The sequence below is a fragment of the Gnatocerus cornutus genome, chromosome 6 (assembly GCF_029298725.1).
Source record: "Gnatocerus cornutus isolate USDA-ARS CGAHR chromosome 6, icGnaCorn1.1, whole genome shotgun sequence".
Classification (NCBI taxonomy): domain Eukaryota; kingdom Metazoa; phylum Arthropoda; class Insecta; order Coleoptera; family Tenebrionidae; genus Gnatocerus; species Gnatocerus cornutus.
The window spans coordinates 12,464,134-12,487,478 of record NC_142238.1 but is presented as its reverse complement, the minus strand read 5'-3'; the positions used below and the strand labels follow the sequence as shown (position 1 = coordinate 12,487,478).

Genomic DNA, 23,345 nt, shown 5'->3' with positions numbered 1-23,345 from the left:
ATTATTATTATTGTAAAGTGTGTTTTATTTCTTCGAATAAAAACTTACAGATAGCATTAACAAACTGTTCATTTTTTTAACATTCTTAATTACCTTACAGACTACTTCACTCGCACTTATAGCCGTTGTTGTGATTCAGTACATTTTTCTTCCCGTGTAAAGAAAAACAACACTTTACTGAATAGACTACATTTTTAAAATCAATGTAACAATAAAACCCAAATTACTTTACTGGAAATTTACGCAAGAACTAAACCCTAGTTAAACCATAAATGCACCTTAATACAATCTAACTGTTGTTAGTCTTTAATGTGATTGGAAGTAAACGCGGTAAATTATCGTGGCCAATAAACCGAGAGTGACGGGCAAAATCCATGATTTGAAGGAGCTGCAAAAAGAGTCATAAATCAGTAAGTTCATTTGCAAATGGAAATAGGATGTCGAATGTTAACACGAATCAATAAACTCAAATGATGACTCCACTTTCCACGTTTAAACATATTACTTGCAGAAATCAAGGTGACTTATTGAAAAGATAAAATATCAGTGGAGCAGGAAGATAAGAGATTTTTTTCTAAACCATGAAACAGTGAAATACTTTCAAGTTACTCAAACGCCTTTATAATGAGGGGCAAAGTACTTTAATGCTACTGACACTGACCTATAACCCTCAAAAATTTACACTGATTTTTGAATTAGTCAGCAGATAAGAATGTGTTTATTTTAGTACAACTATTCAGATTGCATTTGAGAAAATATTTGTGTCAATGAGAGCTTTTTCTGGTCACCAAAGATCAAAAAACAATTGTTTGTCCGCAGCACATAATTATAAACTTGAAGGTTGTAAGACAGAATAGAATCCTTCTTTTTTTGCGTCCAAATCCCGGGCAAAGTTTTCGTCCTCGCTTGATTAAGATGGTCAACACTTGAGACAATTCGCTTTTGATTTAAGGTCAAACTGACCTAAAGTACCTCCAGCATTTTTTTGTTTTGTTCTACAAAGTGTTTATTATAAATGTTTGTAGCATTAAGAGTGGCTATAAAATGTAAACAAACTTTGCCGCTCATTGCAAATGTGGGTTTAAATTTTTTTCAACTGACATTTGTAGCTAATCCTAAACACTGAGTAAAGTTAGTTTTGAAAAAAACAGTTCTAGTTGTCGTTTGAAGCCCGAAAATCAAAACTTGGACACAAAACCGAAACTGAAATCTTGATACAAGTGATGTTGACACTATGAAAACAAAGCGACAAAATAGCGCATGACAGGAATTCCAGAGCCATCCTAGTATTCCTCCAATTTTTTTTTGTAAAATTATGTCGAAGGAGAAGAAGTTCTCTGAAGAAATTCGATAAAATCCTTTTCTAGTGCAGCTAGAACGAAACTATTCGTACCTATAAATATCAACGAAAATTGAACAATGAGTCACGATAATTTATTTTTGCATAAAGTCTTGCAATGTTGTATAGCTTATCCATGCCAATCCAATTGACCTAGTGGTACCATAACTCAAAGTTCTTATCATCCTGATAAAAATTTGACAACTTGTTCTTACGAAGCATTTTCAATTTTGCGATATAACGATTAAATCTTGAAGTATCACCTGCAAATCTGTGATGAGATTGCAGAAACACGCATAGAATGAAATGTGTTATTTTTGCAATGTCGTGTAATACCCAAGAGAACTAAAAAACAAGGTTACTGCAAAATGTTTTGACCGATTATAAAAACCTTGGATTTCGTCATCATCGAACGTACGATTAAAACAAAATTTCGGAAAGTGGAAAGACGCGGAAATGTGAAGTCATACGATGACTCGCAATGTATTGAATCTGCTAACATACAACATACTTCAGATGACTACACACCTCTGAGAGGAGGATGACTGTGAAGCTCCGCTGGTCCAATCAACATTCTTTTCTTTCACAGGCTTCTTTTCTGATTCAATTAACTCTCCTATTTTGTATTTTTTCATTAGCTCGCGGGCATCGCTAGAATGACCCACATCTTCGAAGGCTTCACTTCCGTCTTTTCCGGCTTGTTCTAGAAGGACTTCCTCACCGCCAGGATGCTAATAAAGAGAAAATTAACTTAAGAAAAGAGGTGTTAACTGTTATTAGCACCCGATTACCTTGGGCGCGACACTATTTATTATGAAAATTACCTCTCATGGTGAAAATATAGGGCAAAAAGTTGCAAGTAATGAAGATAAGATGAGACATTATGTAATTAAGACTTATCAAGCCTAAAAATAGGGGCTCAACGCGGTGATCACAATAAAACCTGACCTATACTTGTTGCTCTTTGAACACCCCATATTCAAGCAATTTTGCTTCATCGAGTTCAATTGAAAATTGCCGGAGGCTTATACTAATAATAATTGCAATTGCATTGCCTACCTCATTTAAAAACGCCGTCACGTCATAAATATTATTGTGAATTACTATCCAAGTGCTCTGATTATCGTTGTGTTTTTTCACCTCCGCAAGAGAATATTCTTTGGTGGTCATTTTGCTAGTCCAGCTAAGCACTTTTTACGTCAAATCACTAGGAACTACAAATTAGAACTACGCTTAGACGTCAATTCTTAAATGTACTAGAAATTTGTTAACAAAAACCTTGATCTTTGACCAGTGACGCTGGAAAATGACTGACTTCGGCCAGCGCACACAACCTTCAAGTTTGACAGTAATGACGGCTGACACATGTCACATGGGGCGCCGCGAAATTTGAAAATTAATTAGCAACAACGAAACTTTCGTAATGACTAATAAGTTTAGGATTACAATAGAAAAAAAGAAAACGAATAATTGTTGGCATTTTTTTATTTCAAACCCCCTTGTTTAATGTATTAACAATTTGATATTTAAAATATACTTACTCAATTAATGAAAACTAAAACATTAATGAAATTATATAAATTATTTTATACAAGAAATATATTCATATAAAGATTATTGTGGAAAACTATTTGTCAATCGGAATAATCCATCGTTTTAATATACTCCACGGCGGAACAAAACTGTGTCCACCAATAAAGTTCTTCACCCCCGATTTGATTTTGATAGAAGCTGTTCACAAATTGTATAGTTGATAGAAGATCCTCTGGATTTACCTGAAAACAAACATAAAAATCCACATCTACAACCCCAAATTATTTACCCTTATTATTACGTAGACCAGCACCGGCGTGAAGTCATCGGCAGTCGTGGAACCCGCGTTTTGCGAAAAAGACAACAAATCCATTATGCATTTAGCGCAATGGACCACACAGTTGACTTTATCCCTCGGCGTCTTATAAGCATTCATGGGTTTCAGAGCGTCTTGAGCGGGTATCCAGGGCATTTCTCTTAAGAAGATTTTATCAATCATTAAATCCTTGTGGTCAGGCCTTATAAGGTTCGATAATTTTTCAATGTGTTGGTAAAGAACGCTAAAAATAGCCATACATAAGTGTGTAAGTTAAAGACGTGACTTACTGGTCCCTGTGCCGATCGCCATCGCCATTTGGATAAAGAGCGTATTTATAAACTTTGCTCATAATGGAACGTTCTAGAGTAACTTTAATCACATCTCCTCCATTCTTCAACATTTCTTGCCATAAACTATTTCTCTGCATGATTGAGTATAATTGTTCGTAAAAATTGTTCAAATAATCGCACTTTTCGTCAGATAAACTGATTTCTTTAAATTCTTCGCAGAATTGAACAATTCTACCCTCTTGTTCCATTAAAAACTTCTTTACGCAAATAATACTTAGATATTTGTCGCACTGCTCTTTCTCATTATTGATTTGTTCGCCAAGACTGAAAGAAAACTTAAGTACCGCTCTTGGATTGTATTGTTTCTTACCCTTCAAGATATGATTGACAAAATAGTAACTCTTGGTGGGAGTCAATCAAATAGTCCATATATACAGAACGTTGCAAAAAATCTTCATGTAACGAATGAAGCAAACTCAAACAGGTACTTTCGTTCAACAGGTTCACAAATCTTAACGTTTCAGAGATTCGGGCTATGTTTGACCACTCCTTGAGTTTCCGGGCCTTACCTAGTTCTAATCTAAGAATTGTTTCGACCTTACTTTTGACTGGTAACTTATTTTCTTGCTGAAAACGAAAGAAACAATCTACCATCTTATTGGAATTAAACCTACCTTAATAACTCTGGGGGTTTGCGACGTTGTATTACTTAAAACTACGCGAAGTTTCTTCTTAATATCATCAAAACTATTTTCGGAATTTTCATCAACTGGTCGAATCTTCGAAGCCGATTTATCATTTCCATTGGTTACTTTCATGGGGCTGCTCTCTAGAAACGGTTTCGTTCGATATTTCGCCAGGATATCTTCTGAAACTTCTGGAAACAGTTTTTTTTGATCGTTTAACACATTTTAACGAACCTGAGCTGTTTAGTTTGACTGGAGATTCATTTGGAGTTTTCTTGTTTGGTCCAGCGAAATCATCCGCGTCTAGTCGAAAGTCATCTTGGTTGCGAAACGACTTGCCTCGTCTGTTCTTGAAGCCCATTCTCAGTTTCCCGAAGAAACCGCCTCGTTTACTTCTTTGATCATCATCCAAGTACTTATCCCCCTTATCGGCGCTCATATCAAAGCTAATACTTTTAGGAATAGCCCCAGTAGAAGCGGATGGTTTTAAGCTACGACTGTTCAGTACCGTTCCTGATTTCTTCGCTAAGATGTTGCCAGGATTATTTAAATTACTGACGCTCAAGACTGAGAGTTCGCTTGTGCTTTCTGAAGGTGTGGAAGTTACATTTAAGCTGCTTCCGGAACTATTTAGCCACTGCTTGCTCTCCCATCTCTCGCAGTTTTCAGCATGGGAATGCTTGTTTTCAAAACTGTTGCTACTGCTGCCACTGGAACTCGAGTTTAAGCTGCAGTTACTGAGTAAAATCTCGTTAGGCCGCTCGTCGTAGTTGTTCTGTTTCAGAAGTTCAGACGGACTGGAATTGAAGCCACTAGGGCCTGGTGCGTCTTTTTGTAACCTGCTTGCGACTCGATTAGAATTGTACGTTGTAGTTTTGAGTTCTGAAAATGACATGGAATTGTGGGCGATCTGCTGACTATCACTGAGTGTGGTGACTGATTTGAACATAACATTGTTGGCATTGTTGTCCGTTTTTACGTCGTTCTTGATTTCAACTTTTCTGTACTCTTGGTAGTTTACGTAGTTTACATGGTTTACGTAACTGTTTGAAGAATTAGACAGTCTTCGGCTTGCGGGAGTTATCAGATTCTCTTCAGTTTCAGATCGGGTGTCGTCAGATCGTGCCACACTGTTGGTGTCATCAGATTGCGCGACACTTCCAGCGTCATCGTTATCAACTTCAGTCATTCTGTCTGTATCTGACGCCATGACATCAGTAGACCATGCACTTTCGCTTTGAGTCTCTGAAATATCGAGGATATTTCCCGTGGGAACTTCATTCACAGCTTGGTCTCCTAATTGTAATTGTTGACGTTCCATCCGACCGTCTCCAGCATCTATAGTTTCGTTATCCGAAGCCAAAACGTCTGTACTCCAAGTCTCAGAAATGATAGAAATCGTCTCATCCCCTTCCAACAACTTCTTAATTTCAAACTTACAGAATTTATCATCGATTTCAGATCTAATCTGCCTACTAATCTGAGGCTGAGGCTGAGCAATATCCACTTGTCTAGCCTCTGGTAAAGGCCTCTCTTCAATATCGTTAACTTGAGAACTCGGAGTGTCTCTCCCTGAAATATTCGGAGTCCCACGACCCGACACATTTGCAGAAATCATATCGGAAAGATTATCATTCTGATCTTCATTTTCCATCTCAAGACTACTCGCCACCGAGTGATTACTCGCAGCTTCAGAAATAGCTTCAAGATTATCGGAAGTGTTACCGATCGAACCCTCATCTTGGAAGTTCGGGTATTGTTGTTTTTCTTCGGCGCGCCCGTTTACAGCTTCGGGGATGATTTCTGTGGGTGGTTTTGGTAGTTTGACTTCTTTTTTGATGTTTATGTTCATTCTCAAGACTTTTTCTTCGGGGAAGAGACCTACGGGCTCGCCCAGGTCTTTGTCCAAGGAGAATATTAGGACAGTTTGGGGGTCGTTCTCCGCGATTTCTTCTCGTGACTTTGAAGTGTGATTTTTCGTGACTAAGTGGAGTGAAAATTAATTACTGAGAGTTTTAGCGGCAGTTAAGACACGATAAGAATTGAAATTTTTCGTTTACGAACAAAAAACGCAAAATTTTATGGTCTCATTTTAAAGCCTCATTTAGTAGACTGAATACAACGTAAGGCCACCGGTTTTGCTGTTATTATTATGATTGCAACAGGTTAATAACCGGCAGTAAATTTATTTGTATTCATACAGGAAGTTAGCGAAGCTGGAGGTAATTTCCTATTTGTGGAACGATTAATAGTTATTTAACAACCAAGTGTTGGAGGCGATTATAGTCGAGATCGGGCATAAAACCATAAAAAACGATAAAAAAGACTTTAAAAATGCGATGATGCAACTATGCAGAGAACAATGACTGCTTAAAAACAAGCCTTGTGATACTGAAATTTAATCAATTTTATCGTAATGACGATTCCGAAAAAATGTTTGTGCAACAACGTGTATATTGCGCCATAAAAATAGCAAATAAATAGTATCAGTCATGCAATTTTTAAAGTAAACAAGTTTTATGTAATGCTTATCTCAATTAAAGTAGCTAAAGCAGTACAATACGACTTTTGTAATTTATTGCTTCACTTACCCAAAGACAAAAAATTCGACTTCTTCAGATTATTCTCCGAAAATCCGTTCGTGAAGGGTTTGCTAGTCTTCGGCGAGCTCTCAAGAGAGGAAGGCAGAATAAGAGAAGCTACTTGTTCTTCAATTGAGTTATTTCCCAAAGCATTCTTCTTAGCGTTATCGTTTAGAGTTGGTTCATTGTATACTTTTTGAAGGAACATTACCTGTAGAAAACCGCATGAGAAAAAATCATTTCAGTTAAATGAACCAACCAGATGGTTTAAGTCGTCCTCGGCTATCAAAGCCGATTCTCTTACGACTTGCGGTGATATATCAACAGGTGGAGTATTTTCATCGTATTCCAAATTGAACAAAATATCTTCCAGAAAGTTACAAACAATGTCGTTATCCAACAAACTGTAAATATCATTCAGTCTGGCGTCTGGAGATTCAAACTTATTCAGTGCAAGAACTTGCAAGATCTGCGCGACTTGCATTAGATTGTGTTGGGTAACATCCGTGACTTGGGTGTCACAAATGCAGTATTGTTCTGGATCCACAATAGCTGGGCATATATACAGGGTGAAGATTAATTCCGTTACTATAGCGTTAGCCTGAAATTCGATATTAAAATACTATTTTAAATTAACAATTAACTGACTTCTTTGCTGCCAAAAGACTTGGTGATAATTTTAGAGATTTGATACGTTATCCAAGCGATAGGTTTTGGGAAGCTGTAGACATTTTCGCGCAATGAGCAAATGAAGTAGTTGGTGAGTTCAGCTAATCTCTTTATCACCTCGCGGCGATACTGCTGGATATCCCTGAATTCTGATTTCAAGTTATGTACATTTTGTTTGTACCTAATAAAAGAGTTGTGAATCATGAGAGAAAACAACACGACCTTACCTCATAAGCGTTTTATCTGGATCAACATCTAAATAGAAATCTTTGTGAGAAGACAAACGTAGTATAGGTAGTTCTAAGGCCGCACTTAGAAAAAACTTTGCAGTAGGTAAAACTTCAGTAAAAATAAAATACAAGTTCTTAAAAGAACAAGTACCCTGTTTAAGCATACATCTAGGATTTTCACTTTTAGTAAGCTGTAACTTGGCAAGTTCATACAATAGCTTCAACATGTGATTAGTATCATCTGGGAAAATGCAAGAAGCATACAGTCCGGTCACTACAGTCTGTAAAACACTTGAATACTGAGCGGGCTCATCCACCAATTTTTCTCCATGGAACAACCATCTAGCGAGGTGATCGGGTTGTTCGCGCAGAATTTGTAACAAACTCTCTATTTTAACAGCATTCTGAAAACCTAAAAGTGTCTTGGCTTCTACAAATTCCGCGCTCGCCACGGCCTTGATATGTTCATAATTCTGGGATGTAAATTCTCTCTGAGTCAACAAATAAAGTCTTTGTTTTGTCGCTATCCATGTCGATTCAACCAAAACTTGTGTTTTCTTCTTAATCTAAGAGAAAAATGACTACATTGTAAAAAACGCTCTTTAGTACCTACCGCTTTGTTCAGTTTCTGGATGTTGGATTTTTCACTGGTGATAAACAACTTTTCTTTGCGTAATTGCGACAATAACTTAAAGACATTTCTGTCTTCCTTCTCCTCTCCTTCAGTGTCTTTCATTTTCGGCACCTACAAGCAGTGAGAGTTGAGGAGACCCACCAGACTGTTTTTTAAATGGTGGTGCCAGTTACTGATTAAAATAGATTTTTTTATTGCACAGCAAGAAAATATAGCTTTACGACCAAAACTGGACGTGAACATGTTAGATATTTTTATTTGTTACTAAAATAACATGAAGAGAAAGTTTTTAGTCAATATTAGATCAACCTAACCTCTCTTATTTTTTCACATATTAACAAGAAAAGTCTATAGTGACAATCATACCTTAGACTTGCAAAAAATATAATTATTTACATCTGTTGCACAAATTAAAACACTTTTAACGGGTTTTAGGACCTCGAAACACTAAATAAATGCTTTGTTTTGACACATTTGTCAATTTGGAACATGTCAAATCAACAACACTGGGACGACATGCGCATGCGTTGCCAGTGGTGTCCGTTTATTGTTCAACAATTTATGATAAACAATTAAATTTTAATCTCAATTGATGGTTCCTTATCTCGAAATTATGCAATTTTTGTACATCAGTGAAACCCCGAATTATCTTTTACTAACTTATTTTTTTTAGGGAATGCAGGGACAAATTGAATCTGGGGTCCAGTTACTCTCAAGGATAAAACAGGCATCCTCTTCTTTTTCTTTAGGCGAGATCAACCCCAAGCTATTCCCTAACAAAATACCCTCAAATGCAATCATAGAAATCTCAGGCGAATTTAGTAATGATTTACTGGTTGATTTCCTAGTCAGATGCATCCTACCAACTGAAATCAACACTGATTGGAGAGGCTCAGGAGTGGCCTTTGTTAACACAAACCACCATATCAACATCGTAAAAATAACAAGTGTCATTGATGCACAATTGAAGCACTTAAATGTTGAGCAGAGAAGGCCAATCATTGAGAAAGCCTTAAGTCATATTACAGTGCTCAATTGTTATGATCATGATCAGATTGAAATGACTCTTAGATTCTTGGAACGGGTTATACAAGAACGAGATAACGTTAATATGTTGATTGTGGATGATATAACGTCGCAGTTTGGGGTGGCTAAACAGAACAACGCTAATCTGAGTTTGGCGCAGTTTTCCAAACAAAACTTCAACTTGCTTCAAAGTGTTGCTAAAACCACAAATGTTGTATTATTGTTTTCTCGCCTTCAATTCGGGGACTTGAAAAAGACCGTTGATTTACACGTGGACTGTAAAATAATCGGTGAAAAACTTGATTCAATAACTCAGTTCATTGTCATGGATTACGTAAATAAAAACTCTGTAAAAGTACCATTTCAGTTAAAGAATTTTATTAACTTTATCTAACACAATTAAAATCTTCTAAGTTTTGCTAACTGATTGTTTCTTTTCATACCCATTTTCTTAATCCGCCTCCAATAAGTCATAGATTCAGGATCCAATTCTTCTAAGGGTGGAGGTGGCCCCGTTCTTACGCTCCACAACCATTCAGGATACTCACTATTAGGTTTTATTTCCACGTCTTGCCCAGTTACATAAATGTTGGAACCACACACAAACTTTACAAGTTTTTGCGGGTCTGTTTCTACCGGTAATACTTTTTTTTCAACTACAGGTCCGAGTTTCCCCAATTTCTTCTTTTTTAACGCTCCACCGATCATACTAACGCCTAGAAATCAATTTTAAAATGCGAATTTAACAAATCGGGCACTTACTTCCTGTGTCTTTTTTGGCGTAGTTGCATGAGGGAAAGTTGAACTGAAATTTAGGGGTGTGTTTGCAAATCGTTAAAAGTCTGAGGGCCCCACACGAGGACATCGTGCTGCAATTTTGTTAAATTTTAAGTTAAGGGGTTTTATTCGATGAGGTTATGTTTTAAAGTTAGGTTATGTTGAGTTTGATCTGTCAAACGTTTGGCGGCATTAGGGATTCATTTGAATTTTGAATTTTACGTTTAAAATTGTTTATTATTTTAGAATATTTGTTTGTTTAATGCTGTTTTTAATAAAAAATTGGCATGTTTATTAGTCGCTTGTAAGTACAATGACTTAAAAGACGAAGAGAAAAAAACGTAAGTGCAAATTTATATAGCCATTTTTTCAGATTTGCATGTCTAATACTGAGAGATAAGTTTTTTCGATTTCAAATGCATCTATATGTTTATCTATATTTTTTTATTATTTGCAGGTTAAAGAAAAGAACTTTTCCCTAAATTAGACTGAAATTAGGGTTGAAATGTGGTAAGCTTTAAATCCGCTGCCAACCTAAATCGCAAGAAAACAGGAGAAATCTTCCTTCACGCAATCTGCAAAATTCGCAGAGAAAACCGCTTATTTCGAAGCTAAATGAATATTTTTCGTCCGTTCTGGCTGTTTTCTGGGTTGGATTCGCAGAGTGGAGCTTGAAATTTAAAAAACTTCTAATTTTTATCAAGATTCAACGGCAAAAATGCGAGAAAACAGCAGAAGTCTTCACGAAACCTGCAAAATTCGTAAAGAAATTCCCTTATTTTGATGCTAAATGACAATCTTTCGTCCATACTGGCTGTTTTCTGGGTTGGATTCGCAGAGTGAAGCTTGAAATCTAGAAAACCACTGGTTTTTATCAAGATTTAACAGCTAAATTGCGAGAAAACAGCAGAAGTTTTCACTCAATCCGCAAAATTCTTAGAGAAATTCTGTTAGTTATAAAAATTGGTATGCAATTTGAAAATTCGGCGATTCAACAGAACCATTGGAACAATTTTAATCTACAAAAAAAGTACAAAAAACATAATTAAAACAAAGCACGTTTATTTTAATGTTTACAAACTTCTAAACATTGACTTTGTTGGTTTTCGAAAAAATGGACTCTTTACTCTCAGGAAAAAAATCCATCAAGTGCTCCCAATCGCTGAGTTGTAAACCCACAACATGCACAGTCGTGCGTGCCCGAAAAGAAAAATGATGTGGCACGTTACGGTACAATCCTTGTAAGGCCCCAAACATGTCACCAGTCCGTAAAACTTCATGGATAGTTTCGGTCAAATTTGAATGAACAGTGATAATATCAACCTAAGAAAAATCAGTTAATTTTTTTCATAATTCCCGATCGATTACTAACTTCCCCAAAGTGGATGAAGTACATGGTATTGTTAATATCTCCATGCTGTACTATGTAGTTCCCAGGAAAAAATATCGTTCTTCTAAAATACTGACAAACTTGTCTAGCAAACGCGTCCTCAACTTCAGCAAATAAGTACGAATCCTTCAAATGATACAGATAGATATCCGACATTAGATGTTGAAATGTCGCGGAATGAAGAACTGACATTGCACGAGGAACCTGGAACTTGTTTCGTTAGTAAAATAGTAACAAAATTCTGCTAGTTCTTGCTTGGGTTCCGTTGCTCACTGACCACAGTTGCCTCAAGTACTTCCACATTTTTTTAAATTTGTACTGACTTATTCCATTATTTAGAACAAACTGTCTTAATTCGTTAATGGAGTGGTCGTATTGAACCCTCGAGATGGTGACAGACCTAATGAGGTTCCAAATTTCACCAATAAAAATACCAGTAAGAAAAATCGCACTGATCATGACTATCGATATGTAGATTTGTTCTTCGAGGTTGAACGCGACGATGTCTCCAGTGCCTGTCCTGGTTAATAGTGTTATTATAAAATAGGCACAGGTGACATAGACGTCCAGTTTTTTCTACAAAATCGTTGAAAAATGCAACCTTATAAGTATTATCGCTTACTGAGTCTTCTATCTCCGTATTGAAGATTTCTTTAATCCAAGAATTCTCTAAGCATTGCTTTAGAGGACACGCACACAGGTACCATCCGCATGCGAAAAAATGGATGACTAGGGTTCCCCACACCACAGAGGCACTGAAATCTCAGTCACAAAACGCACATACTTTGTCTAATAACCACCAGATTTTTAATTTCAGTCTGTTTGCCATGAGCTGATTCTCCTTCTTCTTGTAGTATTCAAAGAAATAAAATAATCTCAAGATAGTCAACATTCTCATTGTTGAAAAAACAAGATAAGTATTAAACGTTCTGAAGAGTGCAACAAAGAAGACGATGTAATAATGAGGAAAATTTATGAATAAATCGATAATTCGTTCGAGAGTCTTCTTTCTGAAGTACCTAAAATTGTTTGGTAGACAGTGCGGTTCTAAAACCACACTTACTCTTCCATTATTTTTGTATTTGAAGTGACAATCTCTCCGTACGGACTCTCGTAAGTTCTGTGCATTTCCAACACTATCTTTAGCACAAACGTTAAATCTGCGTAGATTGCAAAGCAGAGGAAATAGAATGAGTGGTGTTGAAAGGAAAACTGGTAAGTTAAAATTATGGATCCTATATAAACTAGAATCAGACAATACACATCTACAACAGTTGTCACAGAAGAAGAAAATTTGATCCAAATTTACCAAAAATAGTGAACAGGAGAGAATCCTGTGGAATCGCAATACGAAAGAGCTTCCATGGTAGACAAATTAAGCAACACCCGAGAATGCTGGCTTTAAATTCAACAAGACTAGCAAAAGTGCTAAGACTCGAGGTAGTTTCAGGCTAAAAAAAAGTGTCAGTTTAAACTTTAAATCCTCAGATTTATCTACGTAAGATCTTGAATCCAAGCCTGTATCCTGCGCCGTTCTGAAAGACGGTATAATAAAATCTGTCCTTCTGGTAAAACTCCTTTCAATTGTAGTTTTAACAGCTGGATAATCCTCCAGGATCCCGAAAAAAGATTTAGAATCCAAAACCAAAAGATCCACGTTACTCAACGCTGTGACATTAATCGAGATTTTGTGTCTTTCATTTGATGTGATGTTTCCAAAAATTCCACCAGTTTCCATGAAGACTTCCATGCTGCCAGACTTCGAAATTATCCTCACCTGAAACATAACTGAAGACCTAAAGGCAGTTCGACGTGTTTTTACCACTCCACGCTCAATAATGCAGAGATCTGAAATAACATCGTCGGTTCGATAAATGGTTTCTTGTCTAAGATAGTATTTTTCTTTGATAATGCTTCCGAATATCCGAAGAAAAACTTTGTCGACGTTTTCAAACAGAGCCACATTGTAAAGAGTTCGTTCGAATATCTTGTAAATGATGTCTTGGTGCAAGACCGGATTCAACCGCTTTAAGATTTCGTTGGGTTCGATTCCTTTCTTTCGTTTCCATTCATACTCAATTCGTTCGATGACTTGGAGGTGTAATTTTTCGCTTACATTCTCGTCTGTCATAAATTCTTTTAGTTCGAGAATCATTTTGCGGTTCTTGAAGAGGAGAGTGTTCCAGTGGGCTTTAAAACTTGCAATTTTTGCATAAACGTATCTGATAAAAATGGAGAGAGTAAAATTCAGGATTAAAAAAGAAAACTACCCAGTAAAAAGGACACCACAGATCATTATTGTTATTACAATAATAACCGTGCTCAGGTATTGTGGAGTCATATCTCCAAAACCACAAAGAGTCAAAATTCCGGTGGTGTAATAAACTGCAGATATGTATATTTGATAAGGCGTTGTAAAGTTGCGGAACCTCGATCTAAAAGTTAGTATTAGAAGTGCATTTCTAATTTTAAATACCAACCGATCAATCCATGAGTCTTCTTTACAGTACAGTGATGGCGTCACTAAGCTCTGGTTGGAGCCGGATGGCACTTTAGACCCACAACTGTTGATAATCAAAATTGTTGCCCAGAAATGAATTAGAATGAGAGTTGCTGGTAGATACTTGAGAGCTTCAAGAATATTACTCTACCACAGTGTTGTCTGTTCTGTTTTTTAACTTACTTTCAGCCTTTTCTTGTTGCGTGTAAGCTGCATAAACAGAGGCAAGATGTTGTAGATTTGTCCTAACTTAACCATCTTCAAGAACTTGTGGTAGCGACAATCTGAATCTTCTTCTTCTTGAGTAAAATAAGAAATGACCACAGCCCACGGAAAACACAAAATAAAATCAATCAGAAATTTTCCCTTGATGTAATGGAAGGCAGTTTTCAAAGGGTGCACCACGAGCTGGTTCTTTGAATCGTAGTAACCAACTAACATCATCAAGTAAAGATCTAGATAAGCTATTAAATCTGTTAGAAAAAGGAACGTTGTAACCGCAGAGTTGTAACGCATTTGGATAATTTCGTATGGTACAAAAACCACAACAGAAGCCGCAACCAGAAGACGCATTATAAGCCAAAGTTCCAGAAAAGACCCATATGGGAGAATACAAATGGGTGCCAGAAGTAACTGTACCCATCGCAACATTCCGAGTTCTTTAAACGGTGCACTGTAATCCTCGTTGTTTTGTCTACAGTATGCAACCACATTAAGAAAAGAACCTGAAAAAATTAAATCTCAAAGTTGTAAATACGTATTCAGAGGTTTACCTTCAAACTCTGAAGAGCTGTGCTGGATATTATCAATAGCCAATAACGTCAGATTTGGATTCACGGGTATTTTCTTAAACTCTGTTATTATATCGAAATTTGCAGATGCTTCTTTGAACTGTGAAGTCACTGATGGGTACATTGAAGCTGACTTCCAGAAATTTTTCTCCGTGATGTAGAACAACTTAACGTGTGTCAAAGTCTTCACGGTGCAAAGAGAGTTAACACTGGAGAACATGCACAAGGTGCCGAAGCAAGCTGTTGGACCCAGAACCACATAACTTTTCTCTTAAAATATTAAATAAACTTGTGATAATGCGACATTTTGCTTTTACCAAACTGCCGGAGGCAGTACCCCTCTTCAATAAAGTACCAAATCTTCATAGTTTCTCCCTTGTACGTTACAAACTCGTTGGGAGGCAAAACTAAACTTGTGGCACCGACCAAGAGCGACAACAAAAAATCTACGTTTTGTTCTGCCAGAAGTGGAGCACTTGAAAAGATCTCCAGTCTTTCGCTTATGCGAATCTTAGTTTCGGTTTCTTCGTTTAAATTACGAAAGAGTGATTTTCCTTGGAGAGCGCAAGCTGAGTCATAATTCCATTGGAGAATAAAATAGTTTTTAACTCTTCTAATGAGATCTTTTGACATGTATTTTTCTCTCATGAAGCGTGTGACTAAAGAGAAAGTCTCATGGAAATTGTCGAACGGTTTGTTCATGCGAGCAAGGAAAGCCGCGGACTGGGAGACACAGCAGCAGAAACTGCAAACACCTAAGAAAGCTTCTGGAAATTCAACTCTTCATTTTGGAGACTTACCACAAGTCATGGCAACCACAGTAATTACCATATCCGTGGTGTTGCTTGGTAAAATGTCACCAGGCGATAGCCCGGTTAAGCACGACAATGCAAAATATATCGACGTCACGATTTCGTGGTAAGTGTACGAGACGCTGAGTCGCTGCTTCACGTTGTATAATAACTTGGTGAAGTACCAACCATCTTCAGAACAGTGGTCTTCAAAGCAAGTTACTAGAAAGTAGAAAGCGGCGAACCAGTACGCCATTAGAAGAATATAGAAAACATATTTAAAGAGATTCACAACTTGGGGGTTGTAGTCGAACTTATTTTCAGCCCTTCGGAAAAGTGTAATAATCCTGAAGATCTTTAATAATCTGTTTAGTCTTAAAACCTCGCTGTACCGTTTGTTTGTTGTCCAGATCCAGTAGAACAGTTCGATTTTAACAGAACTAAGAAAATCTATGTAAAATTTGGTTTGTGTCAAACGTTTTTGGGTGATTTCTGTAAAAGTCTGGATTATTCGATTTTTTCCGTCGATTGCTGTTGTCAGGATTAGAACTATATCGATGGCCAGAAAGAAATCGACAAAGTGTTGCGAAAATTGGAACCAAACTGGGTACTTCTTCAGAAAAATAAAATAGTATGGATAGGTCACACTGATGAAGATTGACACCAGCACTACACACAACTCCCAGAATTTTATAAAAGAACTATCGGGGTGTAGAATCCAAGGGAAGTTTGCAGTAAGACAAATACCCATTCGTGGGGGTGTTTTTACAATCTTGTACAACCCCAAATAGTCTGTCTTTTGATCTAAACCGCTTTTTAGTGTCACCACAATTGTTGCGTCTTCTTTGCTAACAAAAGGAGTTAGCTCAATTCTTTCTTCTTGGTTCTTTTCGTAAAATCTTGCGTTAATGAAGCGTTTTCTAATATTATTCCTAACATTATTGTAAATTTGAGGGTACTGATCCAACAACGACACAAAGTCTTTTCGGTACAAAACCTACAACACGGTTATAGAAAACGTGAAAAGTACCATCAATGTTACTTGAAGTTCCGTGTAAGAACTTGCGCGAACTGAAGTTTTCGCCGGACAAGTTGTCACCAAAACACTTTCTCCCAAGCACGTTCCCGCTTTTAAAGTAATGACAGGACTTTGATCGTCTTCGGTGGATAAGATATCGATGGTACCAACAACAATAAAAATCTACAGAGTTAGTTTGGTGCAAATGTGAACTATACCATTTTAGTCTTGACGACGTTGCGATGATATATCAAGTCTCCTTCTTGGTAGAATTCGTATTTAATCAAATTCGCAAGCACTCTCAAGAATGGATCTGGTGTGTTCTTGAAGAGCGTGGAAGTTTGAAGAAGCCCCACACTTGTATCAACGCAAACGTCACTTTTCAGAGCAACTGGCAACAGTTGGAATTGTGGAGATTTAGTAACACCCAATTTCTTCGACCACAGGGTTTCGAAATAGTTCTTAATCTGTTTGTTAAAAACAGTCGATTTTAAGTACTTGAGAATATTCAGTAGTTCAAGCTTCATATTGGTCTTCCTCTTGTGTTTAGCATCCAAAAGATAAGACAACGTGGCGATAAAAATTCCGGTTGCAAACATGAAGCCCATCGAAAAAACCGTAACTAGGAAGATTGATTATGGTTCTTGGAATGGAAAACTCACCTGATATGACTTTTTGGAGGGTAGTCTCAGGAACAATCTCTCCGAAATTTCGATTAGTGAAACTTGTAAGGGCGTAGTGATAAGAAATGAGATACTTTTCAGAGGTTTTGTGGTATTTTTCACGAAAAGTGTTTATTTTCGAATATTCGGTACGCCCTTCGTTTGAAAAAATTGAAAGATACCAAATACATGCCGTTGTGTGTATTCTTGTGAGCAAATAACTCCCGTATTGAATGGTAAAGTATTTCATGGTGTTTATTCCAGCAGTGTTCCATTGTTTTCCGAAAAAAATCATTTGGTGAACTAAACGAAACATTGTGGTGGTTCGCAGAGTAAGAAAAATGTAGTAATTGTAGTTGGATTTATCTGTAACAGCTTCGTAGACGTAAGAGTATGGAAATGCGAAAAAGAAATCTGTGACTAGAATCAGTTTGTTCTTGGTTGGTTGTAAGTGCTCATCAATCGTTTTAATTTTAAAGAAGAAGTTTATTAGAGATGCTAGGTAGTTTACGATGTAGTGTATATCCAAGATCATCATAGAGTAGTACAGTCTTGGAGTGATATTGTCCTTTAAGAAAACATACGCGAAAGTGGTGAGAAAGTAATTCAAAGATATTGACACAAGAAAAAGAGCTTGCCATATCGTGAGTTTGGATCGTCTTTGATTTTCTTCGTAGATTTTTAAAACTTTTTGAGTCTTTTTTGTGGTGCTCTCGAGGACTTTTTTTGAAATTATAGACGACATTTGGATGACAACTTAGAAAATGACAAACCCGATAATACCAGATACTTTGATGTACATGTAAATTCTTCTTGAACATCCGTTAGTTCTTTATCCAGACAGGTGTAAAACTTGTTATTGTTTTGATTTAAAGAAGCAAAAATCTTGAACCTGTTGAGCACGCGTTGAAGGTCGAGTCTTGGCTTGTTCACCTTGAAGGCGCCATCAATACAAGTGTAAAACTAGTTTTTGTGCGAAGCAATGAACGCGTGGGAACTAGAACACTTTCCCTTTTGGAAACGCAGCCGATTCAGTTGTAACTATGAGTAATAACGAGTAGAACTGGCTGCAAGATTCGTAATTCTGAAGAATAAGAATGTTCTACTCATAAACTCACCCGAGAAAAAATAAAATCTTTCGTTGGCAAACTTTTAACTTCATCCTGAAGAAGTACCTCGTTTGGTGTCAATTTTACCCACATTTTGTGCGTTTCTTTCTAACTATTGATAACGACGCGATAAATTGAATAATCAAAACTGTTTTGTATCTCTTTGCAGTTTTCTTCATCGTTCACAAAGATAAACAGTCTGACAACTTCCAAAAAGAAAAACCCGATTTAGCCTTTCCAATCTTATTAAGCCCCATTCTCCAAAAAGAAAATCAATATCCGCTCCTCTATTAATTTATTTTGAGTTGAAAAATAGCAATGATGACGATCCGTGTTGTGCAGTTTTTGACTTAATGTGACACCTGTTATCCCCGCTTAGCAGCGTTGAGACACATTTTCGTCGCTTTTCTTGGGTCGTCCTTCATTCAGGAGTGTTTTCCCGGCGTTATTCTCTACCGAGCTTTGGCACGGAACGTACGAAATTTTCCCGGTGAATTGAAATGTGATTGTTATTTTGTGTGCAGAATTACAATAACATCAGAAAAATGTACGGTATGCTGTTGGAAAGTGTCCAGCACTTTGTGCAGGTACGAATTTTTAATTTTCTTAAATTGAATCTAATTAAATGCATGCATGTAATTACATAAAGTTTCTAATTGTTGAGGCCTTGACATACCTTATTTCTTTAATTTCGCGTGTCTTCTAAATTAGGAAGGTCTAATTGTTTTTGCGACATTCATATCCCCGAAATAGAAAGTAATTAATAAAACGTACCTAACTAATATAATTACGTCAAAGTGACTGCCGCTTGAATATAAATAGAACTGATTTCCTGCTGCTTTTAATTAATTACCCTGCACAACTTTTTGTAATGACAATTTTGATTTAGCGCGAATATGGCGAAGAAATCTGGCAAAAAGCTCTTCAATTATCGGAATGCAAGTACACGGTTTTCAACACTCATCAAGTTTACCCCGACCACATAATGGGATCTCTTGCTTCATCTTTAGCACAGATCACATCTCAATCATATGATAGTTTCATGAACTTTTTCGGGAAATGCTTCGTTCGATTTTTCAGCAATTTCGGGTATGTCCATCAATCAAAAATAATCGTTTTACACATGCTCGCTCTTTAGATATGACGAGACGATTAAAGCTACTGGAAGAAACTTTACGGATTTTCTAGAAAATGTGGATAACATCCACATTCAGTTCGCTCTGTCTTATCCTAAAATGAAAAGCCCGTCCATGTATCTCACCGAAGTCGATGAAAATGGATGTGTTTTGGTTTATCGAAGCGGAAGACAAGGATTTACTCATTACGTAATGGGTAATTGTTGGAAAGATGGTTTGTTAAAGATATAAAAATGTGTTTTTAGGTCAGTTGCACCAGATTGCGGAGGATATTTTCAATCTTAAGTTAGAAACAAACGTTTTGAGCACGGAACATATAACGGTTGGAACGGGGGATGTTGCTATTGTTAATTTTCGCCTGAATTTTGACAATAGTCAGTATGTAAGTTTATGGGGTTGAGAGAGAATTTTATAATCCACGGTGGTTTATAAATCAATGGGATGACGCTTGCCCGGTTTGTTGGTGGTTTTAATATAAAAGAAATTCTTTATTATTGTACCCGAAAAAAGATTATCGGATATTGGTAATAAATTATGACGTATTTAAATTTTGTTTTAGTTTAACAAAAAATATGTTTAAAATGTGATCGCGTAAAAAAAATGATTTTTGGAAATTTTTTAAAGAAAACTGCATGAAATATTTTCAAATTTGGAGGATAAATTTTAATATAAATAATGAAGAAAAATTGAAATTTTTAATTGAAAATATTTAATTCTGGCCAAGTTATTGAGTATCTCCCAAGACACTAGAAAAAAAAGCCGGTGTATGATCTTCGAGAATAAAGACATTTTAAAATTTGACAAAATGGCGAATTTAAAAAAAAATGTTAAATTTTCCTGGAAAATTTGATGATTTTTGACCCTCCAAAATTACATTTATTATACGATCAAAAAACTGTAGGGTCATCGTACAGCAAAACACAAAAACATAAAAATTATAAAATAACACAAACAAAATTTGAAAATGTTGGGAATAATGTAGTTTTGAGAGAAACGCGTTTAAAGATAACTTTATTATAGTTAGTAGGCAAAATAGTTTATTATACTAATAGCGGTAACTCAAAAACTATTTAAAATATTTATTTGGGATTTTTTTATGTTATTTTTAAAGGTGTAGACTATATAAATACGCAAACAAATTAATCGATTTTTCAAAATTTTACACTGATTGTGCCATTTAAACACAGAAACAAATAAAATATATAATTATACATTTTATCAATTATGCAAAAATGGTGAATGCGCCAAATCTGGCGATAACATTTTTATTTTTTGTTTTTATTTTCTAAAATTTATGCATAGTTTTTTATTTTCTTATTTACTTACCTACTTATCCGTACAATTAGAACCGGTTTACACAATAATTCAAATTAAGTTAATTTCACAACCAATTTGACAATTTCATTGGCGAAAAAACTGTCACATGTCACTTTAACGTGATGTTAAGTATTTAATCAAAATTAAAAAGTTAATTTAGCTTTTGTAAATCAGACTTTAAATTTTTTAAATATGCTGTAAAATGGTGGAGGCGCCATAATTCATAATAATAAGTCTTTTTCTAAATATACAATATGTCTGCGGATTTTTTTTCCGTAAATCTCATCAAAGCGAGGAATGTTCCAAATCTTCACAGAAAGTAAAGTAAAAACATCTTTTGAAATTTTCCAAATATCAGCGTATTAAGAAAAACACGATTTTGTAAAGTTTTATAACTTCTGAAAACTAAATTGCTTTGAAATGTAAGCACTCGGTTGAAATTCGATCTTCCAGGATTATTGCGTCTTTATTGTAATTCCACAATTTCTCGTTCAAAGTAGCGATATTTACTGTTTACACGAAAAATTGAATTCCTTGTAAATATTGACGTAGGACTCCTATTTACTCTTCAGCAACTTTTGATTAATAAAACCACGATGATTAAATTAAATTATCTTCAATGAAACTGTTTGTTTCGGATCCCCAACTCTGTTCCAGATATCGACTAAAAAAGCTGAAACTGCAGCGCTCTTGGAAACCCGACAACTTTCTCGATTTTCATGTAGGTTGTTATTGGAACTATTTCCTTTCGCAATTTTGTTCAATCCCATGATGGAGATTGTCGGTTGTGGAGAAAAACTGATCCAAGTAGCTGGCAAAAAGAAACTTCACAATCATGTGGTGACAAAATTCTTTCGATTGAGACGTCCAAAAGGAATTAATTTCACCTGGAAAAACGTAAGGTTTGTTGTGGTTAAAGAATAAACCTTTATTGTATTGTAGGTCATAAATCTGCAGTCGGTGTTGTTTGAAATTGAGTTACTCCGAGCTGAACTTGTGACCAATAGAGAAACGAATCCAGCCACTGAAAAGTCTCTTGACACAATAGAAATTGAGATTGACGGGAAGAGTATTTCGCCGTATGCTTTGAGACGAGACAGCCAGCCCGGACTGAAAAATATATTGTTGAAAGGTCAAATGCGCTATCTTGACGATATTAATGCGGTTATTTATCTCTGCAGTCCGGTGTAAGTAACTTGAAATTCTCTCTCCGGGAAAGTCTCTGTTTGCTTCCAGAGTTAATGATATTAACGAACTGCCTGATCAAGGTCTATATTTGAATGATTTAAACCAACACGGGCTTAGTAAAGAGATGGTTTTAGCAGGATGGCAACATAATTCAAAGTGAGCACTATTCCCTGTTTACGCATAATTTAATATTGACTCGACAGATTAGGATTAATGTTTGACAAAGCTGAACAGAGAGCGACCGAACTTGAAAACAACTACAGTTTGCTCGATACCTGGAAGCGTCGAGGAGATGATCTCCTTTACTCAATGATCCCGAAAACTGTCGCTGATCGATTACGAACAGGAAAGTCGCCTCTAAGCACTTGCGACGTATTCACACGCTCTTTTTATTTCTGAATTATTCACCAGTTGATTTCAGTCGTTCGATTCCGTCACTGTAATGTTCAGCGAACTTGTAGGTTTCAATTCGACGACAGTTCAAGACATCATGGAGTTAGTTTCCACAATGAACGCCGTATTTTCTTGTTTCGACTCTTTGATGGACGAATACAACGTGTATAAAGTCGAAACTGTAGGCCAAGTCTACATGGCCGTTAGCGGAGCTCCTGAAAGATCATCAAAACACGCTCAGAACGTCTGTGATGTTTCACTTTGCATGATGCGCCACGTGAAACAACTTCAGATTCCTTCCGGAACTAAAGTTGAAGTTCGCATAGGTAAATAATTTCATTCTACCAAACAGACGTACAAATTGATCGCAGGAATTCATTCCGGACCTGTTGTCGCCGGAGTTGTCGGGATTAAAGTCCCTAGATATTGCTTCTTTGGGGACACTGTGAACACCGCGTCGAGGATGCAGTCCACTAGCTCGGTAATAAAAATTAATGTGGTGGGGGGAAAGTGTGGGCTATAAAACTCTTGAAAAAATGTTTGTTCACGTGGAACTTGGCAGATGGAAATGTTTTTTATTTTATTTGTAGCCTGGCATGGTTCACATTTCTGAAGAAACTAAGGAAAAGTTACCGAAGCAGCGATACGTAATTCAGGATCGAGGGCTTGTTCAGTTGAAGGTAAACATTTTGTTTGTTGGGATAATAAGTCGCTGGAAGTTGAATTTGCAGGGGAAAGGAGAGGTTCGGACGTTTTGGATATTCGAAAGGCCGACGGCAACTGAATAAAGTGGAAAGTTTGTTGGATTATTCGGGATAATGGGAATTTACAAAGTTATAGAATATTGTTGCTCTAAATGTATTTGTCTGATAATAACAGAATATTAACTTTTACAACTCGAAGTCGAGTGTGGAAGTTTCTTCACGAAAATGAACTAATAAATTATGTTATATTTCTCGTTGATC

At 36.4% G+C, this 23,345-nt stretch overlaps 5 protein-coding genes and 1 long non-coding RNA gene across 7 annotated transcripts; 2 read left to right on the top strand and 4 right to left on the bottom strand.

Moving 5' to 3' along the window:
* Position 1: 1 nt before the first annotated feature.
* Cyt-b5 (Cytochrome b5) lies at positions 2–2,687 on the bottom strand. The gene is made up of 3 exons (XM_088039954.1): positions 2,399–2,687; positions 1,868–2,070; positions 2–388 (listed from the first exon to the last, which is right to left on the bottom strand). Exons 1-3 carry the CDS (start codon positions 2,507–2,509, stop codon positions 307–309), a joined length of 396 nt encoding a protein of 131 aa, XP_087896080.1. The 5' UTR covers positions 2,510–2,687; the 3' UTR covers positions 2–306.
* A 138-nt stretch (positions 2,688–2,825) lies between these two features.
* Positions 2,826–8,737, bottom strand: Gapvd1 (GTPase activating protein and VPS9 domains 1). 2 transcript variants are annotated; one of them, XM_088039947.1, is made up of 12 exons: positions 8,649–8,737; positions 8,262–8,393; positions 7,646–8,214; positions 7,398–7,599; positions 7,009–7,350; positions 6,759–6,960; positions 4,402–6,150; positions 4,156–4,358; positions 3,852–4,108; positions 3,479–3,805; positions 3,162–3,432; positions 2,826–3,114 (listed from the first exon to the last, which is right to left on the bottom strand). In XM_088039947.1, exons 2-12 carry the CDS (start codon positions 8,382–8,384, stop codon positions 2,974–2,976), a joined length of 4,386 nt encoding a protein of 1,461 aa, XP_087896073.1. In that variant the 5' UTR covers positions 8,385–8,393; positions 8,649–8,737; the 3' UTR covers positions 2,826–2,973. The 2 variants fall into 2 exon arrangements, with proteins under 2 accessions (XP_087896073.1, XP_087896074.1); XM_088039948.1 differs by having other exon boundaries at positions 4,156–4,355.
* A 77-nt stretch (positions 8,738–8,814) lies between these two features.
* Positions 8,815–9,731, top strand: LOC148173044 (uncharacterized). The gene is made up of 2 exons (XR_015770308.1): positions 8,815–8,906; positions 8,956–9,731. It is a non-coding gene; the product is annotated as an uncharacterized LOC148173044 (long non-coding RNA).
* Positions 9,665–10,273, bottom strand: mRpL54 (mitochondrial ribosomal protein L54). The gene is made up of 2 exons (XM_088039952.1): positions 10,071–10,273; positions 9,665–10,024 (listed from the first exon to the last, which is right to left on the bottom strand). The coding sequence occupies exons 1-2, from the start codon at positions 10,171–10,173 to the stop codon at positions 9,708–9,710; spliced, it is 420 nt and encodes a 139-aa protein (XP_087896078.1). The 5' UTR covers positions 10,174–10,273; the 3' UTR covers positions 9,665–9,707.
* An 895-nt stretch (positions 10,274–11,168) lies between these two features.
* LOC148173042 (uncharacterized) lies at positions 11,169–17,982 on the bottom strand. Its single transcript, XM_088039830.1, is given in 17 exon segments — positions 11,169–11,408; positions 11,458–11,679; positions 11,731–12,051; positions 12,098–12,230; positions 12,276–12,494; positions 12,539–12,740; positions 12,785–12,903; positions 12,951–13,252; positions 13,298–13,697; positions 13,746–13,910; positions 13,956–14,700; positions 14,749–15,036; positions 15,084–15,521; positions 15,567–16,554; positions 16,600–16,758; positions 16,794–17,197; positions 17,238–17,982. Coding segments are annotated over 17 exon segments (6,090 nt in total).
* A 767-nt stretch (positions 17,983–18,749) lies between these two features.
* On the top strand, positions 18,750–23,337 carry LOC148173041 (soluble guanylate cyclase 89Db-like). The gene is made up of 12 exons (XM_088040024.1): positions 18,750–18,933; positions 19,236–19,435; positions 19,485–19,678; positions 19,728–19,864; positions 21,457–21,696; positions 21,742–21,986; positions 22,036–22,143; positions 22,191–22,359; positions 22,409–22,706; positions 22,752–22,861; positions 22,971–23,060; positions 23,112–23,337. Exons 1-12 carry the CDS (start codon positions 18,892–18,894, stop codon positions 23,166–23,168), a joined length of 1,890 nt encoding a protein of 629 aa, XP_087896150.1. The 5' UTR covers positions 18,750–18,891; the 3' UTR covers positions 23,169–23,337.
* The last annotated feature ends 8 nt before the right edge of the window (positions 23,338–23,345 follow it).

Coding starts and splice junctions, on each gene's coding strand:
- LOC148173041 (XM_088040024.1), top strand. CDS start 18,892: ATGTACGGTATGCTGTTGGAAAGTGTCCAGCACTTTGTGCAG. Junction 18,934..19,235: donor GTGTCCAGCACTTTGTGCAG/GTACGAATTTTT, acceptor ATTTTGATTTAG/CGCGAATATGGCGAAGAAAT. Junction 23,061..23,111: donor GAGGGCTTGTTCAGTTGAAG/GTAAACATTTTG, acceptor TTGAATTTGCAG/GGGAAAGGAGAGGTTCGGAC.
- mRpL54 (XM_088039952.1), bottom strand. CDS start 10,173: ATGTCCTCGTGTGGGGCCCTCAGACTTTTAACGATTTGCAAACACACC. Junction 10,025..10,070: donor CGCCAAAAAAGACACAGGAA/GTAAGTGCCCGA, acceptor ATTGATTTCTAG/GCGTTAGTATGATCGGTGGA.
- Gapvd1 (XM_088039947.1), bottom strand. CDS start 8,384: ATGAAAGACACTGAAGGAGAGGAGAAGGAAGACAGAAATGTCTTTAAG. Junction 6,151..6,758: donor GTCGAATTTTTTGTCTTTGG/GTAAGTGAAGCA, acceptor CACTCCACTTAG/TCACGAAAAATCACACTTCA. Junction 4,109..4,155: donor AAACCCCCAGAGTTATTAAG/GTAGGTTTAATT, acceptor TTTCGTTTTCAG/CAAGAAAATAAGTTACCAGT.
- Cyt-b5 (XM_088039954.1), bottom strand. CDS start 2,509: ATGACCACCAAAGAATATTCTCTTGCGGAGGTGAAAAAACACAACGAT. Junction 2,071..2,398: donor TGACGGCGTTTTTAAATGAG/GTAGGCAATGCA, acceptor TCTCTTTATTAG/CATCCTGGCGGTGAGGAAGT. Junction 389..1,867: donor CAGTCATCCTCCTCTCAGAG/GTGTGTAGTCAT, acceptor CTCTTTTTGCAG/CTCCTTCAAATCATGGATTT.